This window comes from Microtus oregoni, unplaced genomic scaffold (genome assembly GCF_018167655.1).
Source record: "Microtus oregoni isolate MIOR12 unplaced genomic scaffold, Mior012 000050F_ref0000143, whole genome shotgun sequence".
NCBI lineage: Eukaryota > Metazoa > Chordata > Mammalia > Rodentia > Cricetidae > Microtus > Microtus oregoni.
Genome location: NW_024543256.1, coordinates 1,207,234 through 1,229,102, shown reverse-complemented (window position 1 = coordinate 1,229,102; position 21,869 = coordinate 1,207,234). Strand labels below are relative to the sequence as shown.

At 51.1% G+C, this 21,869-nt stretch overlaps 1 protein-coding gene across 1 annotated transcript; it reads left to right on the top strand.

The window, feature by feature from the left end:
* The first annotated feature begins 414 nt into the window (after positions 1–414).
* On the top strand, positions 415–21,196 carry LOC121437071 (filamin-A-like). The gene is given in 48 exon segments (XM_041636924.1): positions 415–460; positions 1,363–1,611; positions 1,716–1,813; positions 1,902–2,049; positions 2,611–2,729; positions 2,820–2,897; positions 2,991–3,153; positions 3,237–3,437; positions 3,987–4,124; positions 4,207–4,330; positions 4,479–4,615; positions 4,716–4,909; positions 5,135–5,248; positions 5,340–5,483; positions 6,469–6,592; positions 6,679–6,839; positions 6,924–7,014; positions 7,100–7,269; positions 7,454–7,571; positions 7,696–7,958; positions 8,408–9,005; positions 9,089–9,262; positions 9,352–9,514; positions 9,595–9,755; positions 9,849–10,019; positions 10,372–10,495; positions 10,581–10,737; positions 11,322–11,511; positions 11,670–11,693; positions 13,902–14,149; positions 14,255–14,350; positions 14,513–14,615; positions 14,704–14,844; positions 15,363–15,491; positions 15,702–15,875; positions 15,962–16,123; positions 16,348–16,380; positions 16,383–16,550; positions 16,630–16,782; positions 16,888–17,010; positions 17,099–17,365; positions 17,523–17,660; positions 17,876–17,991; positions 18,523–18,655; positions 19,307–19,483; positions 19,644–19,862; positions 19,946–20,149; positions 20,875–21,196. Coding segments are annotated over 48 exon segments (7,614 nt in total). The 3' UTR covers positions 21,063–21,196.
* The last annotated feature ends 673 nt before the right edge of the window (positions 21,197–21,869 follow it).

The following is a 21,869-nucleotide window of genomic DNA, read 5'->3' as shown; positions in this document are numbered from 1 at the left end:
CTCTTGTGCTGGACTTGTGACTTGGGGTAAGATCAGTGTGTCTTTGATCTTCTTTGAATTTCTTCCTGAATCTTCTCACCATTTTGGGACAATGAAAAACATTCACAAGAGACCAGGACCAACCTGTTTGGGAATAGGAAAAGATCACTCTGCTTGGAGAGGCTCAAGTAGTTGTCCCCCAGGTGCTGTCCCACTGGACTGGGATACCACCTGTTCTAGATGGCCCTCCCATTGGTGTTCTAGTTTTCATGACCCACTCCCATTGACTCACTAGATAAACATTCCCTGATTGCAGGGAAGGACTGTAGGGTTTCCAAAGATGAGCTGTTAGAAAACCATACCTACCATAAGCCATCCACCCTTGAAGAGGTTAAGATCCAGAGGTGGCCTTGGGTGTGGCTCAGAGGCGTCACCATGGTGATGGATGTTCAGGGTGCCCGCCTTAACCACTTCCCTTGTGGTAAGCCTGGTGACTGTCTGAGACCTAGCCCATTAGGTGGCTAGTAGGCTGGGTGGTAACAGCTAGGCAGATTATGCTGAAGCAGCAGGACTTGAGGACCCCACCTAAGTCTCTACAACAGGGGCTCCCAAGTGGGCCTTGGCACCAGAGGCACACTAAACTAGCCCCTCTCTACTCTTTCTCTTCTTCCTCCTTCAACTGGGCAATGGGGCCTGTTACCCCAGAAGTTCCCGATAGGCCTCAATGAGTCAGGACCAAATATAGTTCCTTTGACTTATAGCCCCTCCCCCAAACCAGTCCTCTTTTGTGCCACCTCCTGATTCCTAGTTTGGTAAGGGGACAAGGAAGTGGCAAAGGGTGTGGCTCATACCCCTTCACACAAGGATCCTTGCCAACACGTTCACTTCCCCTATTTCATCCCCCACCCTGGAGCAGCAGTTGTATTTCCTAACTACTCTTTGCCAACCTAGCCTTCCTCTTCTTTGGTCTCAGCTCAGCTTGAGGTCAGGGGCCTTGTTTCCTTCTCTCCATTCCCATGTATCCCAAGAGGTGGGGGCATGTTTTGATCTCAGCAGCTGCAAAGCATTTATCTCACTTGCTCTCCCACCCTCCTTCTGGGCCTTGGGGTTTTTGGCACAGTCCCCTTATTGCATTATATTGTTATCATGTGTCTATGGGTCTCTTCCTTCCCCACCAAAAGTGTCCTTTAGCACTAAATATTTCTTGAACCCCTTTAGAGGCTCTGAGCAGAGGGTACCTGATTCACTTTTCGCCCTTAGCTGGGAGGAGCCTCTGTCACCTAATTGACTTGTTGTGCCTGTCCACCCAGGTTCCTCCCTGCTGGCCTTGGTGAGGGAAGTCCCTAACTGCCCACTGTTGCCTCCCCTCCTTGCTTCCCACAGACAGCAAGGCCATTGTGGATGGGAATCTGAAGCTGATCTTAGGCCTCATCTGGACCCTGATCCTGCACTACTCAATCTCAATGCCCATGTGGGATGAGGAGGAAGATGAAGAGGCCAAGAAGCAAACACCCAAACAAAGGCTCCTAGGCTGGATTCAGAACAAGCTACCACAGCTGCCCATTACCAATTTCAGTAGAGACTGGCAGAGTGGCCGGGCCCTGGGTGCTCTTGTTGATAGCTGTGCCCCAGGTGAGGAGCACAGAGATGGGAGATCTTGGGCTAAGGTTGTCTGGTCAACCAAGAAGGTAGACCTATAGTCCCAGACTCACAACATAACCTTTCCTGTGTTATAGGCCTATGTCCTGACTGGGACTCCTGGGATGCTAGTAAGCCTGTGAACAATGCACGAGAAGCTATGCAGCAGGCTGATGATTGGCTAGGCATTCCTCAGGTATGTTCCCTAACTGGCCCCAGCAGCTAAGAGGTGGTTGGTCATGGTGAGGAGAGGCCCAATGCCGCTTATCTTCTTTCTGTGACAGGTGATCACCCCAGAGGAAATTGTGGACCCCAATGTAGATGAACATTCTGTCATGACCTACCTGTCTCAGTTCCCCAAGGCCAAGCTGAAGCCAGGGGCTCCTCTTCGGCCCAAACTGAACCCAAAGAAAGCCAGAGCCTATGGGCCAGGTGAGGGGGCCTGGTCAGTGATATTCCAGGGGGTGGAACACTTATATCTGGCCCATAGAACAGTATTTTCTCTCAACTTGGGTCCTAAGAGGTTTGGGGTCATGGCAGCTGGGCAATGGAATAATCACTCTTGAGGGGGGTGAATGGATCAGGGTTGATCAGAAATGATGCCTTGACAAGCGAATAGTAATAAGTTCCTTAAGTCATACTGGCTTGTGGAAAGTTGCTTGATTGAAAGAGGACCCAGTGTGCTGCTATTCTATAATTGGAGATGAAGCAGTCAGGATGAAGCAAGTGCAAGGGTTTGGGAAACCACTGCAGTAAATCAGACTGTTTCAGAGAATGGGCATGGGCAAGAGCACACACAGCTGGGTTCTGAGGCCAGGCTCAATATACTGGGCTTACATTGAACAAACTTTACTGATTGGATTGTCCCTAGCTTGGGGAGGGGTACTGAACCTGTAGAAGGATGGGATCTCTAATGCTGTGTCCCTTTACTGTATAGAGGTGAGGGTGTGGCCCTACCAGCTGGTCCATGGCTTCCTCACCCTCTCCTGACAGGCATCGAGCCTACAGGCAATATGGTGAAGAAGAGAGCAGAATTCACTGTGGAGACCCGAAGTGCTGGCCAGGGAGAGGTGCTGGTGTATGTGGAAGACCCAGCTGGACACCAGGAAGAGGTAGGGTTATCCATTGGCAGGGCAGGATCCTGCTATTATCCTCTTTTAGAAGGGCTGCTCTTAACACTCATAGACTCCTTCCCACTACAGGCAAAAGTGACTGCCAATAATGACAAGAACCATACCTTCTCTGTCTGGTATGTCCCTGAAGTGACGGGGACTCATAAGGTGAGTACTTGACTGAGAAGGAGGTTGGTGGCCATGGGTAGTTGGCAGAGGACCCCTTACCTCACCCTCACAGCCTGCCCCTCCCGGGAATAGGTGACTGTACTCTTTGCTGGCCAACATATTGCCAAGAGCCCATTTGAGGTATATGTGGACAAGTTACAGGGTGATGCCAGCAAAGTGACTGCCCAGGGCCCTGGTCTGGAGCCCAGCGGCAACATCGCCAACAAGACTACCTACTTTGAGATCTTCACTGCAGGTGAGGGGAGGCAGCCGAGGCCCAGCCAGCCATGGGGAAGAGCTGTGCTGGAGTCCCAGAGCTAAGTCTGTGCCTTGGGACAGGAGCTGGCACAGGCGAGGTGGAAGTCGTCATCCAGGACCCTACTGGACAGAAAGGCACAGTGGAGCCTCAACTGGAGGCCAGGGATGACAGCACCTATCGCTGTAGCTACCAGCCCACCATGGAGGGTGTCCACACAGTGCATGTCACCTTCGCCGGTGTTCCCATCCCTCGCAGCCCCTACACTGTCACTGTTGGCCAAGGTAGGCCTGGCCATGGATGCTCCTCTACTGTGGTGCTGTGGTCTGGGCCTCCTGGGGGGGCGCGGAGTAGGCCATTAGCGCTGTCCCACTGAAGTCCCAGTCTCCGAGCTTCTACTGTCTGGGCAAGCACTATCTTTCCTTTCCCATACTTGGGTCCTTCTTGCTCCTCTTCCTCTCCTTGCCCCTCTCATCTCTCTTCTCCATGCTTTTACCTTCGGAAGAGCTCGCTCCAGTTGTCTAGAAACCTGCTGCTCTCTGCTCTGCCCACAGGGTCAACGGTACTTGGATCCATTTTCCTCTTGGTGTGGAGGGCTGGGTGGAGGTATTGGGGGCTGGTGTCAAACAGTTGGGAGAAAGCCTGCCATGTCCCTGCTTGGGGTGCAGGTTCTGGGGTCATGGCCCATTTCAGTTTTCTTGCATGTGCTTTACCAGCCTGTTGGGCCAAACTCTGAGTAACCCTCCAATCCCAATGGCCTGGCCCTGTGTGTGGCAAGGGAAGGGGCAACAAGCCCCAGTTTCCAGCAACTCAGCTGGCTTATTTGCCCACAGCTTGTAACCTAGCTGCCTGCCGGGCAGTTGGTCGAGGCCTCCAGCCTAAAGGTGTGCGAGTGAAGGAGACAGCCGACTTCAAGGTGTACACCAAGGGTGCTGGCAGTGGGGAGCTAAAGGTCACTGTAAAGGGCCCCAGTAAGTTTATCTGGTGGGGTGGTTAGGGTAATGGACCTCAGGTCATAGTTAGACAGGCCTGAGTTCTTTCTTGTCTTTGCAGAGGGTGAGGAGCGTGTAAAGCAGAAGGACCTAGGGGATGGCGTGTATGGCTTTGAATATTACCCCACAATACCTGGCACATACATTGTCACTATCACATGGGGTGGCCAGAACATTGGCCGCAGGTGAGCTCCCTCTACTACTCAACCATTTCTGAGCCCTCTCATCTCCCTACCTGGCAAGGGACCAGTGACATCTTTCTGCCTGGCCCACAGCTGTTGGGCACAGAGCAGTGCCACTTGATGCTTACCTATGTGGTGCTTTTGCTTGCAGTCCCTTCGAGGTGAAGGTGGGCACTGAGTGTGGCAATCAGAAGGTGCGAGCCTGGGGCCCTGGGCTAGAAGGCGGTGTTGTTGGCAAGTCAGCAGACTTCGTGGTAGAGGCTATTGGTGATGATGTAGGCACCTTGGGTAAGTTGGAGTCTTCAGAGTAGGCACCCAAAGCAGAGGGTGACAAAGGAACCCTATCCCAAGGCTCCAGGATACCAGTACGACTGATGACTGTTTTCAGGTTTCTCCGTGGAAGGTCCATCACAGGCCAAGATCGAATGTGATGACAAGGGTGATGGCTCCTGTGATGTGCGCTATTGGCCCCAGGAGGCTGGCGAGTATGCTGTTCATGTGCTGTGTAACAGTGAGGACATTCGTCTTAGTCCTTTCATGGCTGACATCCGTGAGGCACCTCAGGATTTTTACCCAGACAGGGTAAATGGCACATAACACTGACCTGAGCTTTGGCCTTCTACCTCTTCTGGAGAAGGCTTCTGGGGGTGGGCATTATCCCATCTTTTCAGTGAGGTGGGGTTAAGAACTCAGACCCTGGCTGGTATTCCCAGAAACGTGTCCTACCAGTGTGTGTGTTACTTACTGCCCTACCTGCCTTTGGTGGCCTTGCCTTGATTTTCTGAGATTGGATTGACTTCTTACCAGGTGAAGGCACGTGGGCCTGGATTGGAGAAGACTGGTGTGGCTGTCAACAAGCCAGCAGAGTTCATAGTTGATGCCAAGCATGCTGGGAAGGCCCCTCTCCGAGTTCAAGTCCAGGTGGGATGCCTACCAATGTTGGGGTTAGGACTGGTAGGCCCCTAGACCTGGGTACTGACCAGAAGGCTGCTTGCTTTTGCCTGCCTTACAGGACAATGAGGGCTGCCCTGTGGAGGCGACAGTCAAGGACAATGGCAATGGCACTTACAGCTGCTCTTATGTGCCCAGAAAGCCAGTGAAGCACACAGCCATGGTTTCTTGGGGAGGTGTCAGCATCCCTAACAGTCCCTTCCGGGTAAGCCAGCCCATGGGCCATTAGCCCATCTCCCCAGAACCCTTTTGTTCTATAGCAATTTTTTTTCCTATAACAGTTTTTAACAGGATCAAGCTTGCATACCAATGCAGTTTTCCTATTTACAGGGTAGTTGGCAACCATCACCATAGTCTAGTCTAGGACATTTTCATCATCCCCAAAGAAACTTCTATGCTTTCCATTCCCCTTTCTTTAGGCCTTGGTAATCACTGATCTATGAATTTGCATTTTCTGGGCTTTTCATATAGATGCAATTCTATATGCATTTTAACTATATATATTATACACAGTGTGATCTTTGTGTGTGTTTAAGTTTTTAAAGATTTATTTATTTATTAAATATACAATATTCTGCTTGCTTGTATCCCTGTGGGCCAGAAGAGGGCACCAGATCTCATTACAGATGGTTGTGAGCCACCATGTGGTTGCTGGGAATTGAACTCCGCTGAGCCATCTCTCCAGCCCTGTGTTTTCTTTTTGAGACAAGACCTCACCATGAAGACCAAGCAGGCCTAGAACCTTGCTCTGCAGACCACACTGGCCTTAAACTCACAGAGATTCATCTGCCTCTGCCTCCCAAGTGCTGGGATTAAAGAAGTGTGCCACCATGTTTGTTTTGTGACTTTTTGTCAGACCTTTGTCAGTGCTTCAGACCTTTTTATGGCTGAATATTTTTTACATCACATTGTATAGATGGAAAATATTATTTGGCAGATATGTGTTACTTTTGGGCTATGCGAATAGCTCTGGTAGGAACATTTGGGTACGTGTTTGTGTGGACCTAGGTGTTCACTTCTCTAGAAGCAGAATCAAAGTATCATGCAGTCACTTTTACCTGTTTGAGGAACTTCCAGTTGTCCCAAGGCAGCAGCAATATTTGTCCTGCCTACCAGCAATAGCTGAGGGAGCCTTTCACCTCTCCTACTACAGACTCATCATGTCTTTTAACTTGCCCCGTACCCTACAGGTGAATGTGGGAGCTGGCAGCCACCCAAACAAAGTCAAGGTGTATGGTCCAGGAGTGGCCAAAACTGGGCTCAAGGCACATGAACCCACCTACTTTACTGTGGATTGTACAGAGGCTGGCCAGGGTAAGACCTAGCCTTGAATGGGAGGACAGATGGGTAGGCTGTCTCTCCAAGTCCCAGTCTCTTCTTATCCCACTTCTTAACCACAGGAGATGTCAGCATTGGTATCAAGTGTGCCCCTGGAGTGGTGGGTCCCACTGAGGCTGATATTGACTTTGATATCATCCGGAATGACAATGACACCTTCACTGTGAAATACACACCCCGTGGGGCTGGCAGCTATACCATCATGGTTCTTTTTGCTGACCAGGTAGGTGTTACTGCTCCCAGTTCTTAGATTGCTAAGTGTTTGGGTGCTGCTGTCTTCAGCTGTTTTTTTTTCCTTCACTTGTAGGCCACACCCACCAGCCCCATCAGAGTCAAAGTGGAGCCTTCTCATGATGCCAGCAAGGTGAAGGCTGAGGGTCCTGGCCTAAGTCGCACTGGTAAGGATGAATATTCTGTATGTTGAGTGGAGCCAAGGGCAGGGAGCTCAGAGTAGGGTGCCTCAGTTTTGTTATGACTCCTCAGGTGTTGAACTTGGCAAACCTACCCATTTCACGGTCAATGCTAAAACTGCTGGGAAAGGCAAGCTGGATGTCCAGTTCTCAGGACTGGCTAAGGGAGATGCAGTGCGAGATGTGGACATCATTGATCATCATGATAATACCTACACAGTCAAGTACACTCCTGTGCAGCAGGTAGCTATCTCTATCTGCTGCAGCCATACCCTTCCCTTTCCTTATATAGCAGGCTAGTTAGGCTGCTGCAAGAAATTTCTAATTTCTCACCTGGGAACGGGCCTGAGGAGCAAAGCTCAGCAGCTGTAGGCCAAAGACACTGGAGTGCTGAGTAGTGACCCCTGCCCTTCTGTACCTATTTCAGGGTCCAATTGGTGTCAGTGTCACTTATGGAGGAGATCACATCACCAAGAGCCCATTTTCAGTGGGAGTATCTCCAACCCTGGACCTCAGCAAGATCAAGGTGTCTGGCCTTGGTGACAGTAAGTAGTTGCTATATTTTCTATTGCCATTGAGGACCACTTAGCTCCATCCAGCTGAGTCTTGCCTGGAGCTGCATAAATAAATGGTTAATTTCTTTTTTCTCTACCTTCATAATTGCAACAGAAGTGGATGTTGGCAAAGATCAGGAGTTCACAGTGAAGTCAAAGGGTGCAGGTGGTCAAGGCAAAGTAGCATCCAAGATTGTGAGTCCCTCAGGTGCAGCAGTGCCCTGCAAGGTAGAGCCAGGCCTGGGAGCTGACAATAGTGTGGTACGCTTTGTGCCCCGAGAAGAGGGGCCCTATGAGGTGGAGGTGACCTATGATGGTGTTCCTGTGCCTGGCAGTCCCTTTCCACTGGAAGCTGTGGCTCCCACCAAACCTAGCAAGGTAATTGGGTTTGGGAGTCTATAAGGGGAGGGCCCATCTTCCTTCCTTCCTTCCTTCCTTCCTTCCTTCCTTCCTTCCTTCCCTCTTTTTGGGGGGGGGTGGTGGGGATGATTTTAAGACAGGGTTTCTCTGTGTAGTCCTGGCTGTCCTGGACCTCACTCTGTAGACCAGACTGGCCTCAAACTTATAGAGATCTGCCTGTAACTACCTCCCAAGTGCTGGGATTAAAGGTGTGTACCACCACACCCAGCTCCCATCTTCCTGAGGGTACCCTATATTCTCCAGATTTGTCCTGACCCTTTGTCATTTCTGTCTTTATGATTGATCGGTAGATTACCTATTAGCCTATGCCTTTCATGTTTCTGTTTGGGTAAGGAGGAGAGCTAGGGCAAAAAGAGGCAGAAGAAAGATTGGGCTGGTAGCTGATTCTGACATCCTCTTTCTCTTAGGTGAAAGCGTTTGGACCAGGGCTACAGGGGGGCAATGCAGGCTCCCCTGCCCGCTTCACCATTGATACAAAGGGAGCTGGCACTGGTGGCCTCGGCCTGACAGTGGAAGGCCCCTGTGAAGCACAGCTTGAGTGCCTGGACAATGGGGATGGCACATGCTCTGTGTCTTATGTGCCCACTGAGCCTGGGGACTACAACATCAACATCCTTTTTGCTGACACCCACATCCCTGGATCCCCATTCAAGGCCCATGTGGTTCCTTGTTTTGATGCATCTAAGGTGAAATGCTCAGGTCCTGGGCTGGAGCGGGCTACTGCTGGTGAGGTAGGCCAGTTCCAAGTGGACTGCTCAAGTGCTGGCAGTGCTGAGTTGACTATTGAGATCTGCTCTGAGGCAGGACTGCCAGCTGAAGTATACATTCAGGACCATGGTGATGGCACACACACCATTACCTATATTCCTCTCTGTCCTGGGGCTTACACTGTTACAATCAAGTATGGCGGCCAGCCTGTGCCCAACTTCCCCAGCAAGCTGCAGGTGGAGCCTGCTGTGGACACCTCAGGTGTGCAGTGCTATGGACCTGGAATTGAGGGTCAAGGTAAGGACACCTGCTGTAGGGGAGTAGCAGTTATGGGGTGCAGAGTCCTATAGCCACAGCCTCTTCACTGTGGCCTTTTCCAGGTGTCTTCCGAGAAGCAACCACTGAGTTTAGTGTGGATGCCCGGGCTCTTACACAGACTGGAGGGTCACATGTCAAGGCTCGTGTGGCCAACCCCTCAGGCAACCTGACTGAAACTTATGTTCAGGACTGTGGTGATGGCACATACAAAGTGGAATACACCCCATATGAAGAAGGTATGAATGTGCTGGGGTATAGCTTAGGCAGGGCAGAGAATAAGTGGAGAAGCCCAGTTCTTCCTGACCTGACTTGTCCTACCCTCTAGGAGTACACTCTGTGGATGTGACTTATGATGGCAGTCCTGTGCCCAGTAGCCCTTTCAAGGTGCCTGTAACAGAGGGCTGTGACCCCTCCCGGGTGCGTGTCCATGGGCCAGGCATCCAAAGTGGTACTACCAACAAACCCAACAAGTTCACAGTGGAGACTAGGTGAGGGAGTCACTGAAGAGGCAAGGGCAGCCAATGGGCTTGGGAATCCCAGGTAATGACAGACTATCTGTTTGGAATAGGGGAGCTGGCACAGGTGGTCTCGGCTTGGCTGTTGAGGGCCCCTCCGAGGCCAAGATGTCTTGTATGGATAATAAAGATGGCAGCTGCTCAGTAGAATATATACCCTATGAAGCTGGCACCTATAGCCTTAATGTCACTTACGGTGGTCACCAAGTGCCAGGTGAGGAGATGATCATGAGGATGGAACCCTAGGACTGTCTGTTAATACCCACAGTTTCTTACATAGTTACCATCCTTTTGTATCAACCCCTAGGTAGTCCCTTCAAGGTCCCTGTGCATGATGTGACAGATGCATCTAAAGTCAAGTGTTCTGGGCCTGGCCTAACCCCAGGCATGGTCCGTGCCAACCTCCCTCAGTCCTTTCAGGTGGACACAAGCAAGGCTGGAGTTGCCCCACTGCAAGTCAAAGTGCAGGGGCCTAAAGGTGAGAGTTCACATACCTAGGAGAGGGAGTTATGGAGCTATCATCTTTTGGGCCAGCATGTGGAGGCTAGGGCAGATAGTGGAAGGGTTTTATGTAACCACAAAACCAGGCAGAACTCTAGAGAAGGTATAATACAGGACTTGGCCACTGAATAGATGTGGCAAGAGAGAGGGCCTAAGGAGGCACTTAGATATGTTTTATACTACAGGGTCTTGGAGTCATTCCTGGAATTGGATAGTTAAGGACGTGATAAGGTCTAGGCTTTGGGCCCAGTCCTAGTCCTTCAGGGAGATGGGGTTGGGGATGGGTACAAGGAGCCAACCTAAGGTTTTGTCATTGGGACTGGGGGTAGGCCTGGTGGAGCCAGTGGATGTAGTGGATAATGCCGATGGTACTCAGACTGTCAACTATGTGCCCAGCCGAGAAGGGTCCTATAGCATTTCTGTGCTATATGGGGAAGAAGAGGTTCCACGGAGGTAAGAAGCAGGGTTCACTGTGCATGCTGGGGGCAGGCTGGGCACTGAAACTTTTCTGATGGTTCATAACACCCTGATCCCACAGCCCCTTCAAGGTCAAGGTACTGCCCACACATGATGCCAGTAAGGTGAAGGCCAGTGGACCTGGACTCAACACCACTGGTGTACCTGCCAGCCTGCCTGTGGAGTTCACCATTGATGCCAAGGATGCTGGGGAGGGTCTGTTGGCTGTCCAGATTACGGTGAGCTTGCTGGCTCCCTGAGCTGTGCTGTAACTTCAGGCAAAGGGAGGAGAGGCGAGGAACAAGACCTGGGCAGATGGAGTGTAAGGCTGCAGGTGGACAGGCAGCCCAGTCTAGATAACTAGCCTGCCTGGAGCTGTACTGTAAGGGAAGGACCTCTGCTTTTGGTCTGCATTAGGATGTGTAGCAGTTTTCTCCAAGTTGAAAGGAACAAGCGTTCTCAAATATACATTCGTTGCTATTGAGTGTGGTTCCAAAGCCTATACATGCTTCAGCTTCCTCACATGTAATAGTCTCACAGGACAGGTATAATGTTATAACATTGAGGTCTTGTAAGCTCCTGGTGCCCCTATGACAGGCCCAGTACTGAGGCTGGGCACCAAGCTGCTCTCTTGTCAGGGAATGCTGAATGTTTGGGGACTTCCATTCTGGACTCGGCCACAGGCAGCCGCTGGGGTCATGGGGGTAGTGGGGAACAGAAACTATTTCTATTACAGCAGTATTTGGTGTTTTATGGAAGGCCTGAGATAGTCCAGGCCTTGCTAGGTTTGGACCAACCTCCTCCCCTGTGCTTTGCTACATAGGACCCTGAAGGCAAGCCCAAGAAAACACATATCCAAGACAACCATGATGGGACGTACACAGTGGCTTATGTGCCAGATGTGACAGGCCGGTACACAATCCTCATCAAGTATGGTGGTGATGAGATCCCCTTCTCCCCATACCGTGTCCGGGCTGTGCCCACTGGAGATGCCAGCAAGTGCACAGTCACAGGTGAGCTAGCCCACCATCGGCCACCGTGGAGCTCAGCACGGGGCTTGGGTGTGCCTGTGTGCAAGGGCTCGCTGCTTGGGGCGGCGTGTGGGAATGGGGGCCGCCCTCTTGAGTGACTCACCTGACCTTTCTCCTTGCTCTCTGCCCTCTCACCTCAGTGTCAATCGGAGGTCACGGGCTAGGTAAGCTGCTTGCTGGGGCCACTCCCAATGCCCCTGCTGCCCAGAGAGGCAGTTTCCTTTCCTCTTCATTGCTAATTCATTCCCAGGACAGTTCCAGCTGCAGCTCTAGGCAAGGACAGAGCGGGGGAGGCTGTGCAGACAAGGTCATGGGCTGGAGGGTCAGGGCCCAGGGAGGTTTCTGGAGCTAAGCATGAATGCTCTGGTTCTCCCCTCTCTGGGCCTCCATTTCCCCATCTGAGAACTCGGGTTGCAGCTGAGAGCTTTGGGGTAAAGTGTATCCTAGGAGGCACCCCACTGGGGACTTTGGGGTCTGGGGATCTTGGTACCCCTGAGGATGGCAGCAGGTGCTTCCTTCTCGCAAGGGTTCCTGTGTGGGCTCAGGGGACAAGGTGGTTTCCTCCACCCAGTGGGAGTCTCTAGGCCTCATCAGATCCACAGACTTCCATCCCTGCCTCCCAGGGGCATCTGTGTCCTGGGCTGAGGGAGGTGCATGAGTGGGTGGGGCTGGCTGGTGATGCAGTAGTGCCAGAGTCATCTGCTTGGGTGGCCAGCATGGCAGGGCCTGGCCCAGCCTCAGAGCCCCAAAGTGCATTCTGCAACCCATCTCTTTTCCTTCTCTCCTTCTATTCCCTCAGCAGTGACGCTAATTAGACAGCCCCTATCAGACAGGTTTGTCTGCCCAAAGACAGACACTCCCCAGGGATACTGATATAAAACTATAATTACTTATAGGCCTCTGAAGGCTGTAGGCCTGGCACTTGGGTAGGTGGCCAAGGACAGGATTATAAGATAGCTAGGTCTTTGTGGCAAGAGGCTAGATTGTTTTGTAGAATAGTCCATGGGATAGGATATGACACACGCGTTCATAGGATAGGAGATCGGAAAACAGGCTAGGGACTTGGAATGACTTCAATTTTTCTGACCATTATGAGTGGAATGGAGGCAGGAAGCCAGTAAGGGAACTTAAATCACCTTTGGACAAGCCAAAAGGTTTGCTTGGACCAGGTCAGTGGCTGTTGGGACATTAAGCAGTAGCCCAGTTAACAGGTGTACTTTGAGGATGCTATGGTTAAGACCTACTGATCACCTGGATCCTGGATACAAAAATGAGGAATCAAGTAGCTGTCAGGAGAGGGCTCAAATCATTAGCTAGATGATACAGGGCAGGTATTCAGAAAACTTATAGGGCAGCATGGGTAGCAGGCAGCCAACGATATAGCTAAAGATGCTGAGTCTCATGTTGCCAGTGTGAGACCAAGGTCAACGGGGGCTTGGTGGCAGGCTGGTAGGCTGGTAAGGAGGGCCCTTAAACTTGGTCCTCAAGTAGGTTTGGTGCTCCTAGCTGCTTTCCTTGTGGGAGGCTGGACTGCAGGGGTGCTCTTGCTGCCAGGCCTTACAACCCACAGCTCCCAAGCCTCCACAGCTGAGCCCCAGATCATAATGTTACTGTCCTTATCCTTTCCTTGGGCATTATGGGGCCCTAGAGGCTGCTTAGATGCTTTACCCTTGCAACCCTGCAGTGGTGGCTTGGGCCTTCTATTCCCTGTTCATTGGGTGCTGCCACTGCTTTGCCAAGCCTGCTGTAATGCATTGCATGGGTGCTAACCCTGCTGTCTCCCTGCTGCTTGCTCTTGTCTGTGCCAGGCTGTGCTGGGCTGCTTCTCACTGCAAGCCTCTGGTTGAGCAAGCGTTCTCAGTCGTCAGGAAACTCCAGTTTCACCTTCAGGCCTGGGGGATGGGTAGGGAGGAAAATGTCACACTCCCCACACTGCAGCAGGACTCCGCCTCACTGCATCCACACATAGCACTGGGGCTGGGGCCAGTAAACAAGGGCGCAGGTAGCCACGGGCCTAGTCAGAGTGCTGGTATTTGTCAGCATAGACCATGGTACCTGCTGAGGCTGAGTTGGCAGAGGAAGTAAATGCTTGTGCTGGGATGGGATGGTCCCTTACTTTTCCTCCCAGGTACCTTGGTACCACCTGTTGGGCCTCTCTCATAAAGAGGCTTGAGGTGGTCAGGAGAATCCTTCCTGCCTTCTGAGAAACCACTCACCATCCTAGCTTGGGGTATGGGTTGGGCTAGGGGTTGGGGCTGGCTGTGCTTGGTTGTAGTAGTAAGAGACCTGGATGGGTGGCAGGCTGATGGTAGGAGCCAAAATACCAGGCTCACCTGCTGGCTTCCCTCTCGGGATCCACTCTGCCCTCCCAGGTGCTGGCATTGGCCCCACCATCCAGATTGGGGAGGAGACAGTGATTACTGTGGACGCGAAAGCAGCAGGCAAAGGCAAGGTGACTTGCACTGTATGCACACCCGATGGCTCAGAGGTAGATGTGGACGTGGTGGAGAATGAGGATGGCACCTTTGACATCTTCTACACAGTCCCCCAGCCGGGCAAATATGTCATCTGTGTGCGCTTCGGTGGCGAGCATGTGCCCAACAGCCCCTTCCAAGTTACAGTGAGAAGGGGCCAAAGACGGGTGGGGAGGGAGATCTGGGAAGGTCCTAGTTTGTCCTTCCAGGTCCCTGTGACAAGTCTCCAGCTTTCTCACTTTGCCTTGCAGGCTTTGGCTGGGGACCAACCTACAGTGCAGACCCCACTACGGCCTCAGCAACTGGCTCCACAGTATACCTATCCTCAGGGTAGCCAGCAAACCTGGGTAAGGCATGACCTGGTCTATTTATTATTCAATTTGCCTGACCCATAGGGACACTTGCAGCTGGCCATCTGGGTGTTGCACGTGGCCCTGTTCTTCCATATGTGCAGAGAAACCTCAGATCTTATTGTAGCTCCTCACCTGATTCTTCTGTCTCCACTGTAGGTTCCAGAGAGACCCATGGTGGGTGTTAATGGGCTGGATATGACTAGCCTGAGGCCCTTTGATCTTGTTATCCCCTTTACCATTAAGAAGGGAGAGATCACTGGTGAGTGAGGGCTAGGAAGGAACTTGGAAACCAGTGATACCAAGGTGTGCCATTTGCCTGTCCTGACTTCAAAACCACTGCCCTCTAGGGGAAGTTCGAATGCCCTCAGGCAAGGTGGCCCAGCCTTCCATCACGGACAATAAGGATGGCACTGTTACTGTACGCTACTCACCCAGTGAAGCTGGCCTGCATGAAATGGACATCCGCTATGACAATATGCATATCCCAGGTGGGCTCACAGCCTCTTGCCCACCCCATCCCAGACCCCTATTGCTACCATCTTAGAAAGAACAGGTTAGAGTACTATTATAGGTCAGACTGCTTGCCTAGCATGTATGAGGCTCTGAATAAACTAGATATTCACATGCCTGTAATCGTAGCACTGGGGGTAGAGGCAGATGAATTAGGGAGTTCAAGGTTATCCTCTGCTTCATAGCTGCCAGTTCAAAACCATCCAGAGATATGTGAGATCCTGTTTCAAAAAACAAAAATTAGGGGCTGGAGAGATGGCTCAGTGGTTAAGAGCATTGCCTGCTCTTCCAAAGGTCCTGAGTTCAATTCCCAGCAACCACATGGTGGCTCACAACCATCTGTAAAGAGGTCTGGCGCCCTCTTCTGGCCTTTAGGCATACAGACAGAATATTGTATACATAATAAATAAATAAATAAACAAAAAAAACCCCAAAAATTAATAGACTAGTGCATGAATGAGGCTGTTATTCCTTGTGGTTTCTATTCCTGCCTCAGGAAGTCCTTTGCAGTTTTATGTGGATTATGTTAATTGTGGCCATGTCACTGCCTATGGTCCTGGTCTTACCCACGGAGTGGTCAACAAACCTGCCACCTTCACTGTCAACACCAAAGATGCTGGAGAGGGTAAGGAGAAGCTCTAGGAGAAGCTTTGGCTTGGCCTGCCAAAGTTGTCTTTGCTTCCCTTGGCTGAGGGCTAGGTATGGGAGATGATCCTGAATAAAGTTCTCTACCGTGTCTTCCTGCCTGTGCTGAGCCATCAAGTCGGCTCATCCACGAAAGCCTAGCAATGCATTTCTGGGCACAATTCCTACTCTTACCTGTAATGCTTTTCAGGGGGCTTGTCTCTGGCCATCGAGGGTCCATCTAAAGCAGAAATCAGCTGCACTGACAACCAGGATGGAACATGCAGTGTTTCTTACCTACCTGTGCTACCTGGTGATTATAGCATCCTAGTCAAGTACAATGATCAGCACATCCCAGGCAGCCCCTTCACTGCCAGAGTCACAGGTGGGGAACATCAGGAATAATGACAGGGTGGGCACAGTCTCTTTGGGGCTGGATCCATAGTGACTGATGACTTGTACCCTTACCAGGTGATGATTCCATGCGCATGTCCCACTTAAAGGTTGGTTCTGCTGCTGATATTCCCATCAATATCTCAGAAACAGACCTCAGTTTACTCACAGCCACAGTGGTGCCGCCCTCAGGCCGAGAGGAGCCCTGTCTGCTGAAGCGGTTGCGCAATGGCCACGTGGGTAAGAGGTTGAGAGGGATCAAGCATTTCTGGGAAAGAGAGAGAGCCAGGTGTGATGATTGCCTATAATCCCAATATTCGGAGGTGGAGGCAGGAGAATTGGGGGAATCAGTCATTGGCTACATAGTGAGTTAAAGCCATCCTGGCTTGTGGAGGGAAAAAAGAAGGAAGGAGGGAGGCTGTGGGCCAACCCACACCCTGTTGATGGCCCTACTCTGTGCCCAGGGATTTCCTTCGTGCCCAAGGAGACAGGGGAGCACCTGTGCATGTGAAGAAGAATGGCCAGCATGTGGCAAGCAGTCCCATCCCAGTAGTGATCAGCCAGTCGGAGATTGGTGATGCCAGCCGTGTGCGGGTCTCTGGTCAAGGCCTCCATGAAGGTCGTACTTTTGAACATGCAGAGTTTATTATTGACACCAGAGATGCAGGTAGGCAGTGGTGGCCTACCAGATAGGGCAATACAGCTTCACTTGGTATTCTGGCTTATAACTGCTATCTATCCCCTAGGCTATGGTGGACTCAGTCTTTCCATTGAAGGCCCTAGCAAAGTAGACATCAATACAGAAGACCTGGAGGATGGCACATGCAGGGTCACTTACTGTCCCACAGAGCCTGGAAACTATATCATAAACATCAAGTTTGCTGACCAGCATGTGCCTGGTGAGTGTGGCAGCCACACCCCTGTGGTTTGGCAGCCCCTAGACACACCCCAGTGCCCACCTGTAATATGTTCAGGGTATGGACTGTCATTTTTTTTTCCTACAGGCAGTCCCTTTTCTGTGAAGGTGACGGGTGAGGGCCGGGTGAAAGAAAGTATTACACGCAGGCGACGTGCCCCTTCAGTGGCCAATGTTGGCAGTCATTGTGACCTCAGCCTGAAGATTCCTGGTAGGGAAAAGATCAGGAGGGTTCCTAGGGTAACCCTAAGCACAAGTAGAGACAGGATCCTGCTCAGCAAGCTGTCTTCTACTTGTAGAAATTAGCATCCAGGATATGACAGCCCAGGTGACCAGCCCATCAGGCAAGACCCACGAGGCAGAGATTGTAGAAGGAGAGAACCATACTTACTGTATCTGATTTGTGCCTGCTGAGATGGGAATGCATACAGTCAGTGTCAAGTACAAGGGCCAGCATGTGCCTGGGAGCCCCTTCCAGTTCACTGTGGGGCCTCTGGGGGAAGGGGGCGCCCACAAGGTCCGTGCTGGAGGTCCTGGCCTAGAGAGGGCTGAAGCTGGAGTGCCAGGTAGGTGTGCTTGTCTAATTCTTGCTATCCTGGGTGGGCCTAGATGGGTGTTTGTAGGAAGTATCTGGCCATCATGTTGATCTTGGCTTTGCTTGGAGTTGGCTGAGGTTGGGGATCAGTTTTCTAATTCATGCACACCCACTGCTTTCTCACACAGCTGAGTTCAGCATTTGGACCAGGGAAGCTGGTGCTGGAGGTCTGGCCATTGCAGTTGAGGGCCCCAGCAAGGCTGAGATCTCCTTCGAGGATCGCAAGGATGGCTCCTGTGGTGTGGCCTATGTAGTTCAGGAGCCAGGTACTGGGAAAAGAATTGGCCAGGGCAGGGGGAGGTAGAACCTGAGTATGGGTGTGTTGACCCCAGGTGCTACATAGTCTTCACTTGGTGCTGAATCTCCATCTTGAGGTTCCAGGGACACCCAAGGTGGCTGTGGAAGGCAACAGACTTTTCGTAGGCTAGTCCTTGGAGATATGTGGCATCTCCAACACAGCCTATGTTCTCTTTCTATCCAGGTGACTATGAAGTCTCAGTGAAGTTCAATGAGGAGCACATACCTGATAGTCCCTTCGTGGTACCTGTGGCTTCTCCGTCTGGTGATGCCCGCCGCCTTACTGTTTCTAGTCTTCAGGTGAGGCACTGAGAGAAACTGCCCACCTGGGGCTCCTAGGCCCGGCCAGACCAGAGTCACCATGGCAAGCAGGCCTTGGCTGTGAGCTGAGTGGCCTACTACCCAGAAACAACTCTGGGTGCTAGGTTTCTGCTCTGACCGGGTACAGCCCATGCTTGGGGTTGGCAGGAAGTGCCCTGCCTACCGCGTGGCGTTTTTCTCGTGTCTCAGGTCTAAAGGCTTTGAACAGAAGCCTGTGCCCATTGAGCACCAGGGCTAAGGTTTAAAGAGGGAGAGCCTGCTAGAGCTGAGTGCTACCCACTGGGTGGGGCCACCTTCCTTTTCTGCTTCCTGGGTGTGTGATTGTGGAGCACATGTCTAGGGGATGGGAGGTTGGGGGTGTGCCTGTGGCTTGCTGCCCTCACAGATTAATGGCTCTCCCTCTTTAAACCATGTTGGACACAAGATGGGTAAGTGACCTTGTGGGTCTCCTGCTCTTCCATTTACCCTGGCTCTAGCCATCCTGTCTAACCATATCTGCTGTGCTTCTAGGAGTCAGGGTTAAAGATCAACCAGCCAGCCTCTTTTGCAGTCAGCCTGAATGGAGCCAAGGGGGCAATTGATGCCAAGGTGCACAGCCCCTCAGGAGCTCTGGAGGAGTGCTATGTCACAGAGATTGACCAAGGTGAGGCTCTATTCCGGTCTAGCTATTCAGCTGTCTGCCCTAGCAGACTAGAACCAGGCTGAGTGTATATAAGGAAAGTAATGATTCTGTAAGCAACCAAAATTGGGTTCCTCAGCTTCCTAGATTGATAAGCACCCATGAAGATATGGCTTATCAGCATGGCCACTAGGAAGAAAGCTTTAGCAGTTCCATACATGAGACAGACAAAGACAGAGATACAAAGAGCAAGAAAGACAGTCTATCCCTGTGGCCAGAGGAATAGCAATTGTACTGAAGCACACTAGTTTTTCCCTCCCCCCAGGTTCATGATCTGACCAGATTCCTCGCTAAGCCTGCTAATCTGTAGACAGCATGGTATTAACAGTACACTGTCTAAGGAGGCAGCAATGTGGGCATTTTGCTTGTCAGTCCAAAAGACTCACCGGTAGACTTCTTAGGTCTACCTTTAGTCCTCAGGATGTATGTGTTGTTGGGGTGGGCACCCAGCACAATTCTGGAAGCAGAGGAGTCTCCATGGAGCAGTTGGGTTCCTGCTGGTAGCAAGAGAAATGAAAGGGATGGTTAGTACTAAGGCTATTCCTTTCAGACACTATTTGCTCCTTACATACCGAAAAGTACTCCAGGCCCTTAACATGTCCTTCTATATCTCAGATAAGTATGCTGTGTGTTTCATCCCACGAGAGAATGGCATCTATTTGATTGATGTCAAGTTCAATGGTACTCATATCCCTGGAAGTCCCTTCAAGATCCGAGTTGGGGAACCTGGGCATGGAGGGGACCCAGGCTTGGTGTCCGCCTATGGAGCAGGCCTGGAGGGTGGTGTCACAGGTAGGTTCACGGGTACAGCTCTGAGTGTGGATGCAGTTGTTGAGGCCCTGCATCTAAACTCTTAGCAACAGGAGGCATGTGGAAGTATTAAGTCTGTACTGGGTGGTTGAAGACAGGGAACCCAGTGAGGTAGACTCTGCCTGATCTTCCATGCTCCCAGGGAGCCCAGCTGAGTTTATCGTGAACACAAGCAATGCTGGAGCTGGTGCCCTTTCGGTTACCATTGATGGACCCTCCAAGGTGAAGATGGATTGCCAGGAGTGCCCTGAGGGCTACCGTGTCACCTATACCCCCATGGCACCTGGCAGCTACCTCATCTCCATCAAGTATGGTGGGCCCTATCACATTGGGGGAAGTCCCTTCAAAGCCAAGGTCACAGGTGAGTCTCAGCCTAAGCTGTTGGTGCCATCCAATTCCTTGATACTCCAGTCATTTCTCAGTCTCACCCATTCTGTCCTGCAGGTCCCCACCTTGTTAGCAACCACAGCCTCCATGAGACATCATCTGTGTTTGTAGACTCCCTGACAAAAGTTGCCACTGTTCCTCAGCTTGCAGCCTCAGGCCCAAGTCCTGCTGATGTGAGCAAGGTAGTAGCTAAAGGCCTGGGGCTGAACAAGGCTTATGCAGGCCAGAAGAGCAGCTTCACAGTAGACTGCAGCAAAGCAGGTAAATAGCCCTGTTTCTAGATTCTGGAAGTACAAAGCTAGAAATAACAGGACAGTCAGCAAAGCCAGAAGTAACAGGACGATCAGCATGTGGGAAGTTCAGGAACTGCCTTTAGGGCTATGGTTGTTGCTTTTGGGGTTACCTTCTATTTGGGCTTCCTGGAGAAAGGTGGCTCAGTAGTTAAGAGCACTCACTGGCTGCTTTTCCAGAGGACTCGAGTTCAAGTCTCAGTACTCACATGGCAGATCACAACTAACTATAACTCCAGTTCCAGGGGATTCAGTACCCTCACACAAACAAACATATAGGCAAAACACCAATGTACATAAAATAAATTGCCGGGTGGTGGTGGCACACTCCTTTAATCCCAGCACGTGGGAGGCAGAGGCAGGTGAATCTCTGAGTCTGAGGTCAGCCTGGTCTACAGAGCTAGTTCTATAACAGCCAAGACTGTTATAGAATGAAAGACTGTTATACAATGAAAGCCCATCTCAAAAAACCAAATGTGTGTGTATGTTGGTATAAATATGTAAATATATGAAGAAAATGTCCTGGAGGACCTGGAATCCATCCTCTGGTGGCCTAGGTGGGTTGTGAGAAGCTTGTTGGGAAAGGGTTATTTTGAACAGGGAAGGGACAGGATGTGGAATAGGAAGAAGGGCTCAGAGCAATTACAGATGAAGGAAGGGGTTAAGGTTGGTCACTGAGGCCTATTCCTACCTCAGGTAACAACATGCTGCTGGTGGGGGTGCACGGCCCAAGGACACCCTGTGAAGAGATCCTGGTGAAACACATGGGCAGCCGCATCTACAGTGTCTCCTACCTGCTCAAAGACAAAGGGGAGTACACACTGGTGGTCAAGTGGGGTGATGAGCATATCCCAGGCAGCCCATACCGTGTTATGGTTCCCTGAGCCTGGTATCTATTCCAGCCAGAAGCTCCCATGGCAAAGAGCATCCTCACACCTATCCCAACCCCAAGAAGCTCCATATTTCTTTCCTGAGCCCTGGGCCCTCCCTCCCCTAGATTACTCTGGCCACTCTGTCACTGCAGTTGCCCCTGCCCTGCGCTGTGCTCACCTGCCTCTCTAGGCTTTCACTTGGGCAGAGGGAGCCATTTGGTGGCAGATCCTGTCTCCTTTGGTTCTGGGATGGTGGGAGTCCTATGTACAACCATCTGCTAGTTCTCTTTCCCAGATAGGAGGAATAAAATTTTGCTTTCATTGTCCTGTGAGTGTCTGTAGCTTTCATGGAAAGAGTGATGAAGGCCAAACTGGCAACGGCACCAGTAAGGCAGAAGCATAGGCTGTGGTATCTCCAGGTAGCACAGTCTATACTTGTTCTTTGCTTCACAGAGGTGGGCATATGGTACACTTAGAATGGCATATAGGATCAAGTAGGCAAAATGTGGGGTATTAAGATTTATTGCTAGCTATTTGGTGATCCCTAACAGTGATGATCAGGTAAATAATTTTTGAAATAGCATTGGTGCCTAGCCATCTATTAGACACCATGAACATAATACCAAAAATAATATTTTTGTTTGTTTTTTTGAGAGAGGTTTCTTTGTACAGCTTTGGCTATCCTGAAATCCTCTATAGACCATGATGACATCCAACTCAGAGATCCATCTACCTCTGCCTCCTCAATGTTGGGATTAATGGTATGCACTACCACAGCCTGGCTTGTTTTGATTTTTTTGGAGACAAGGTCTCACTATG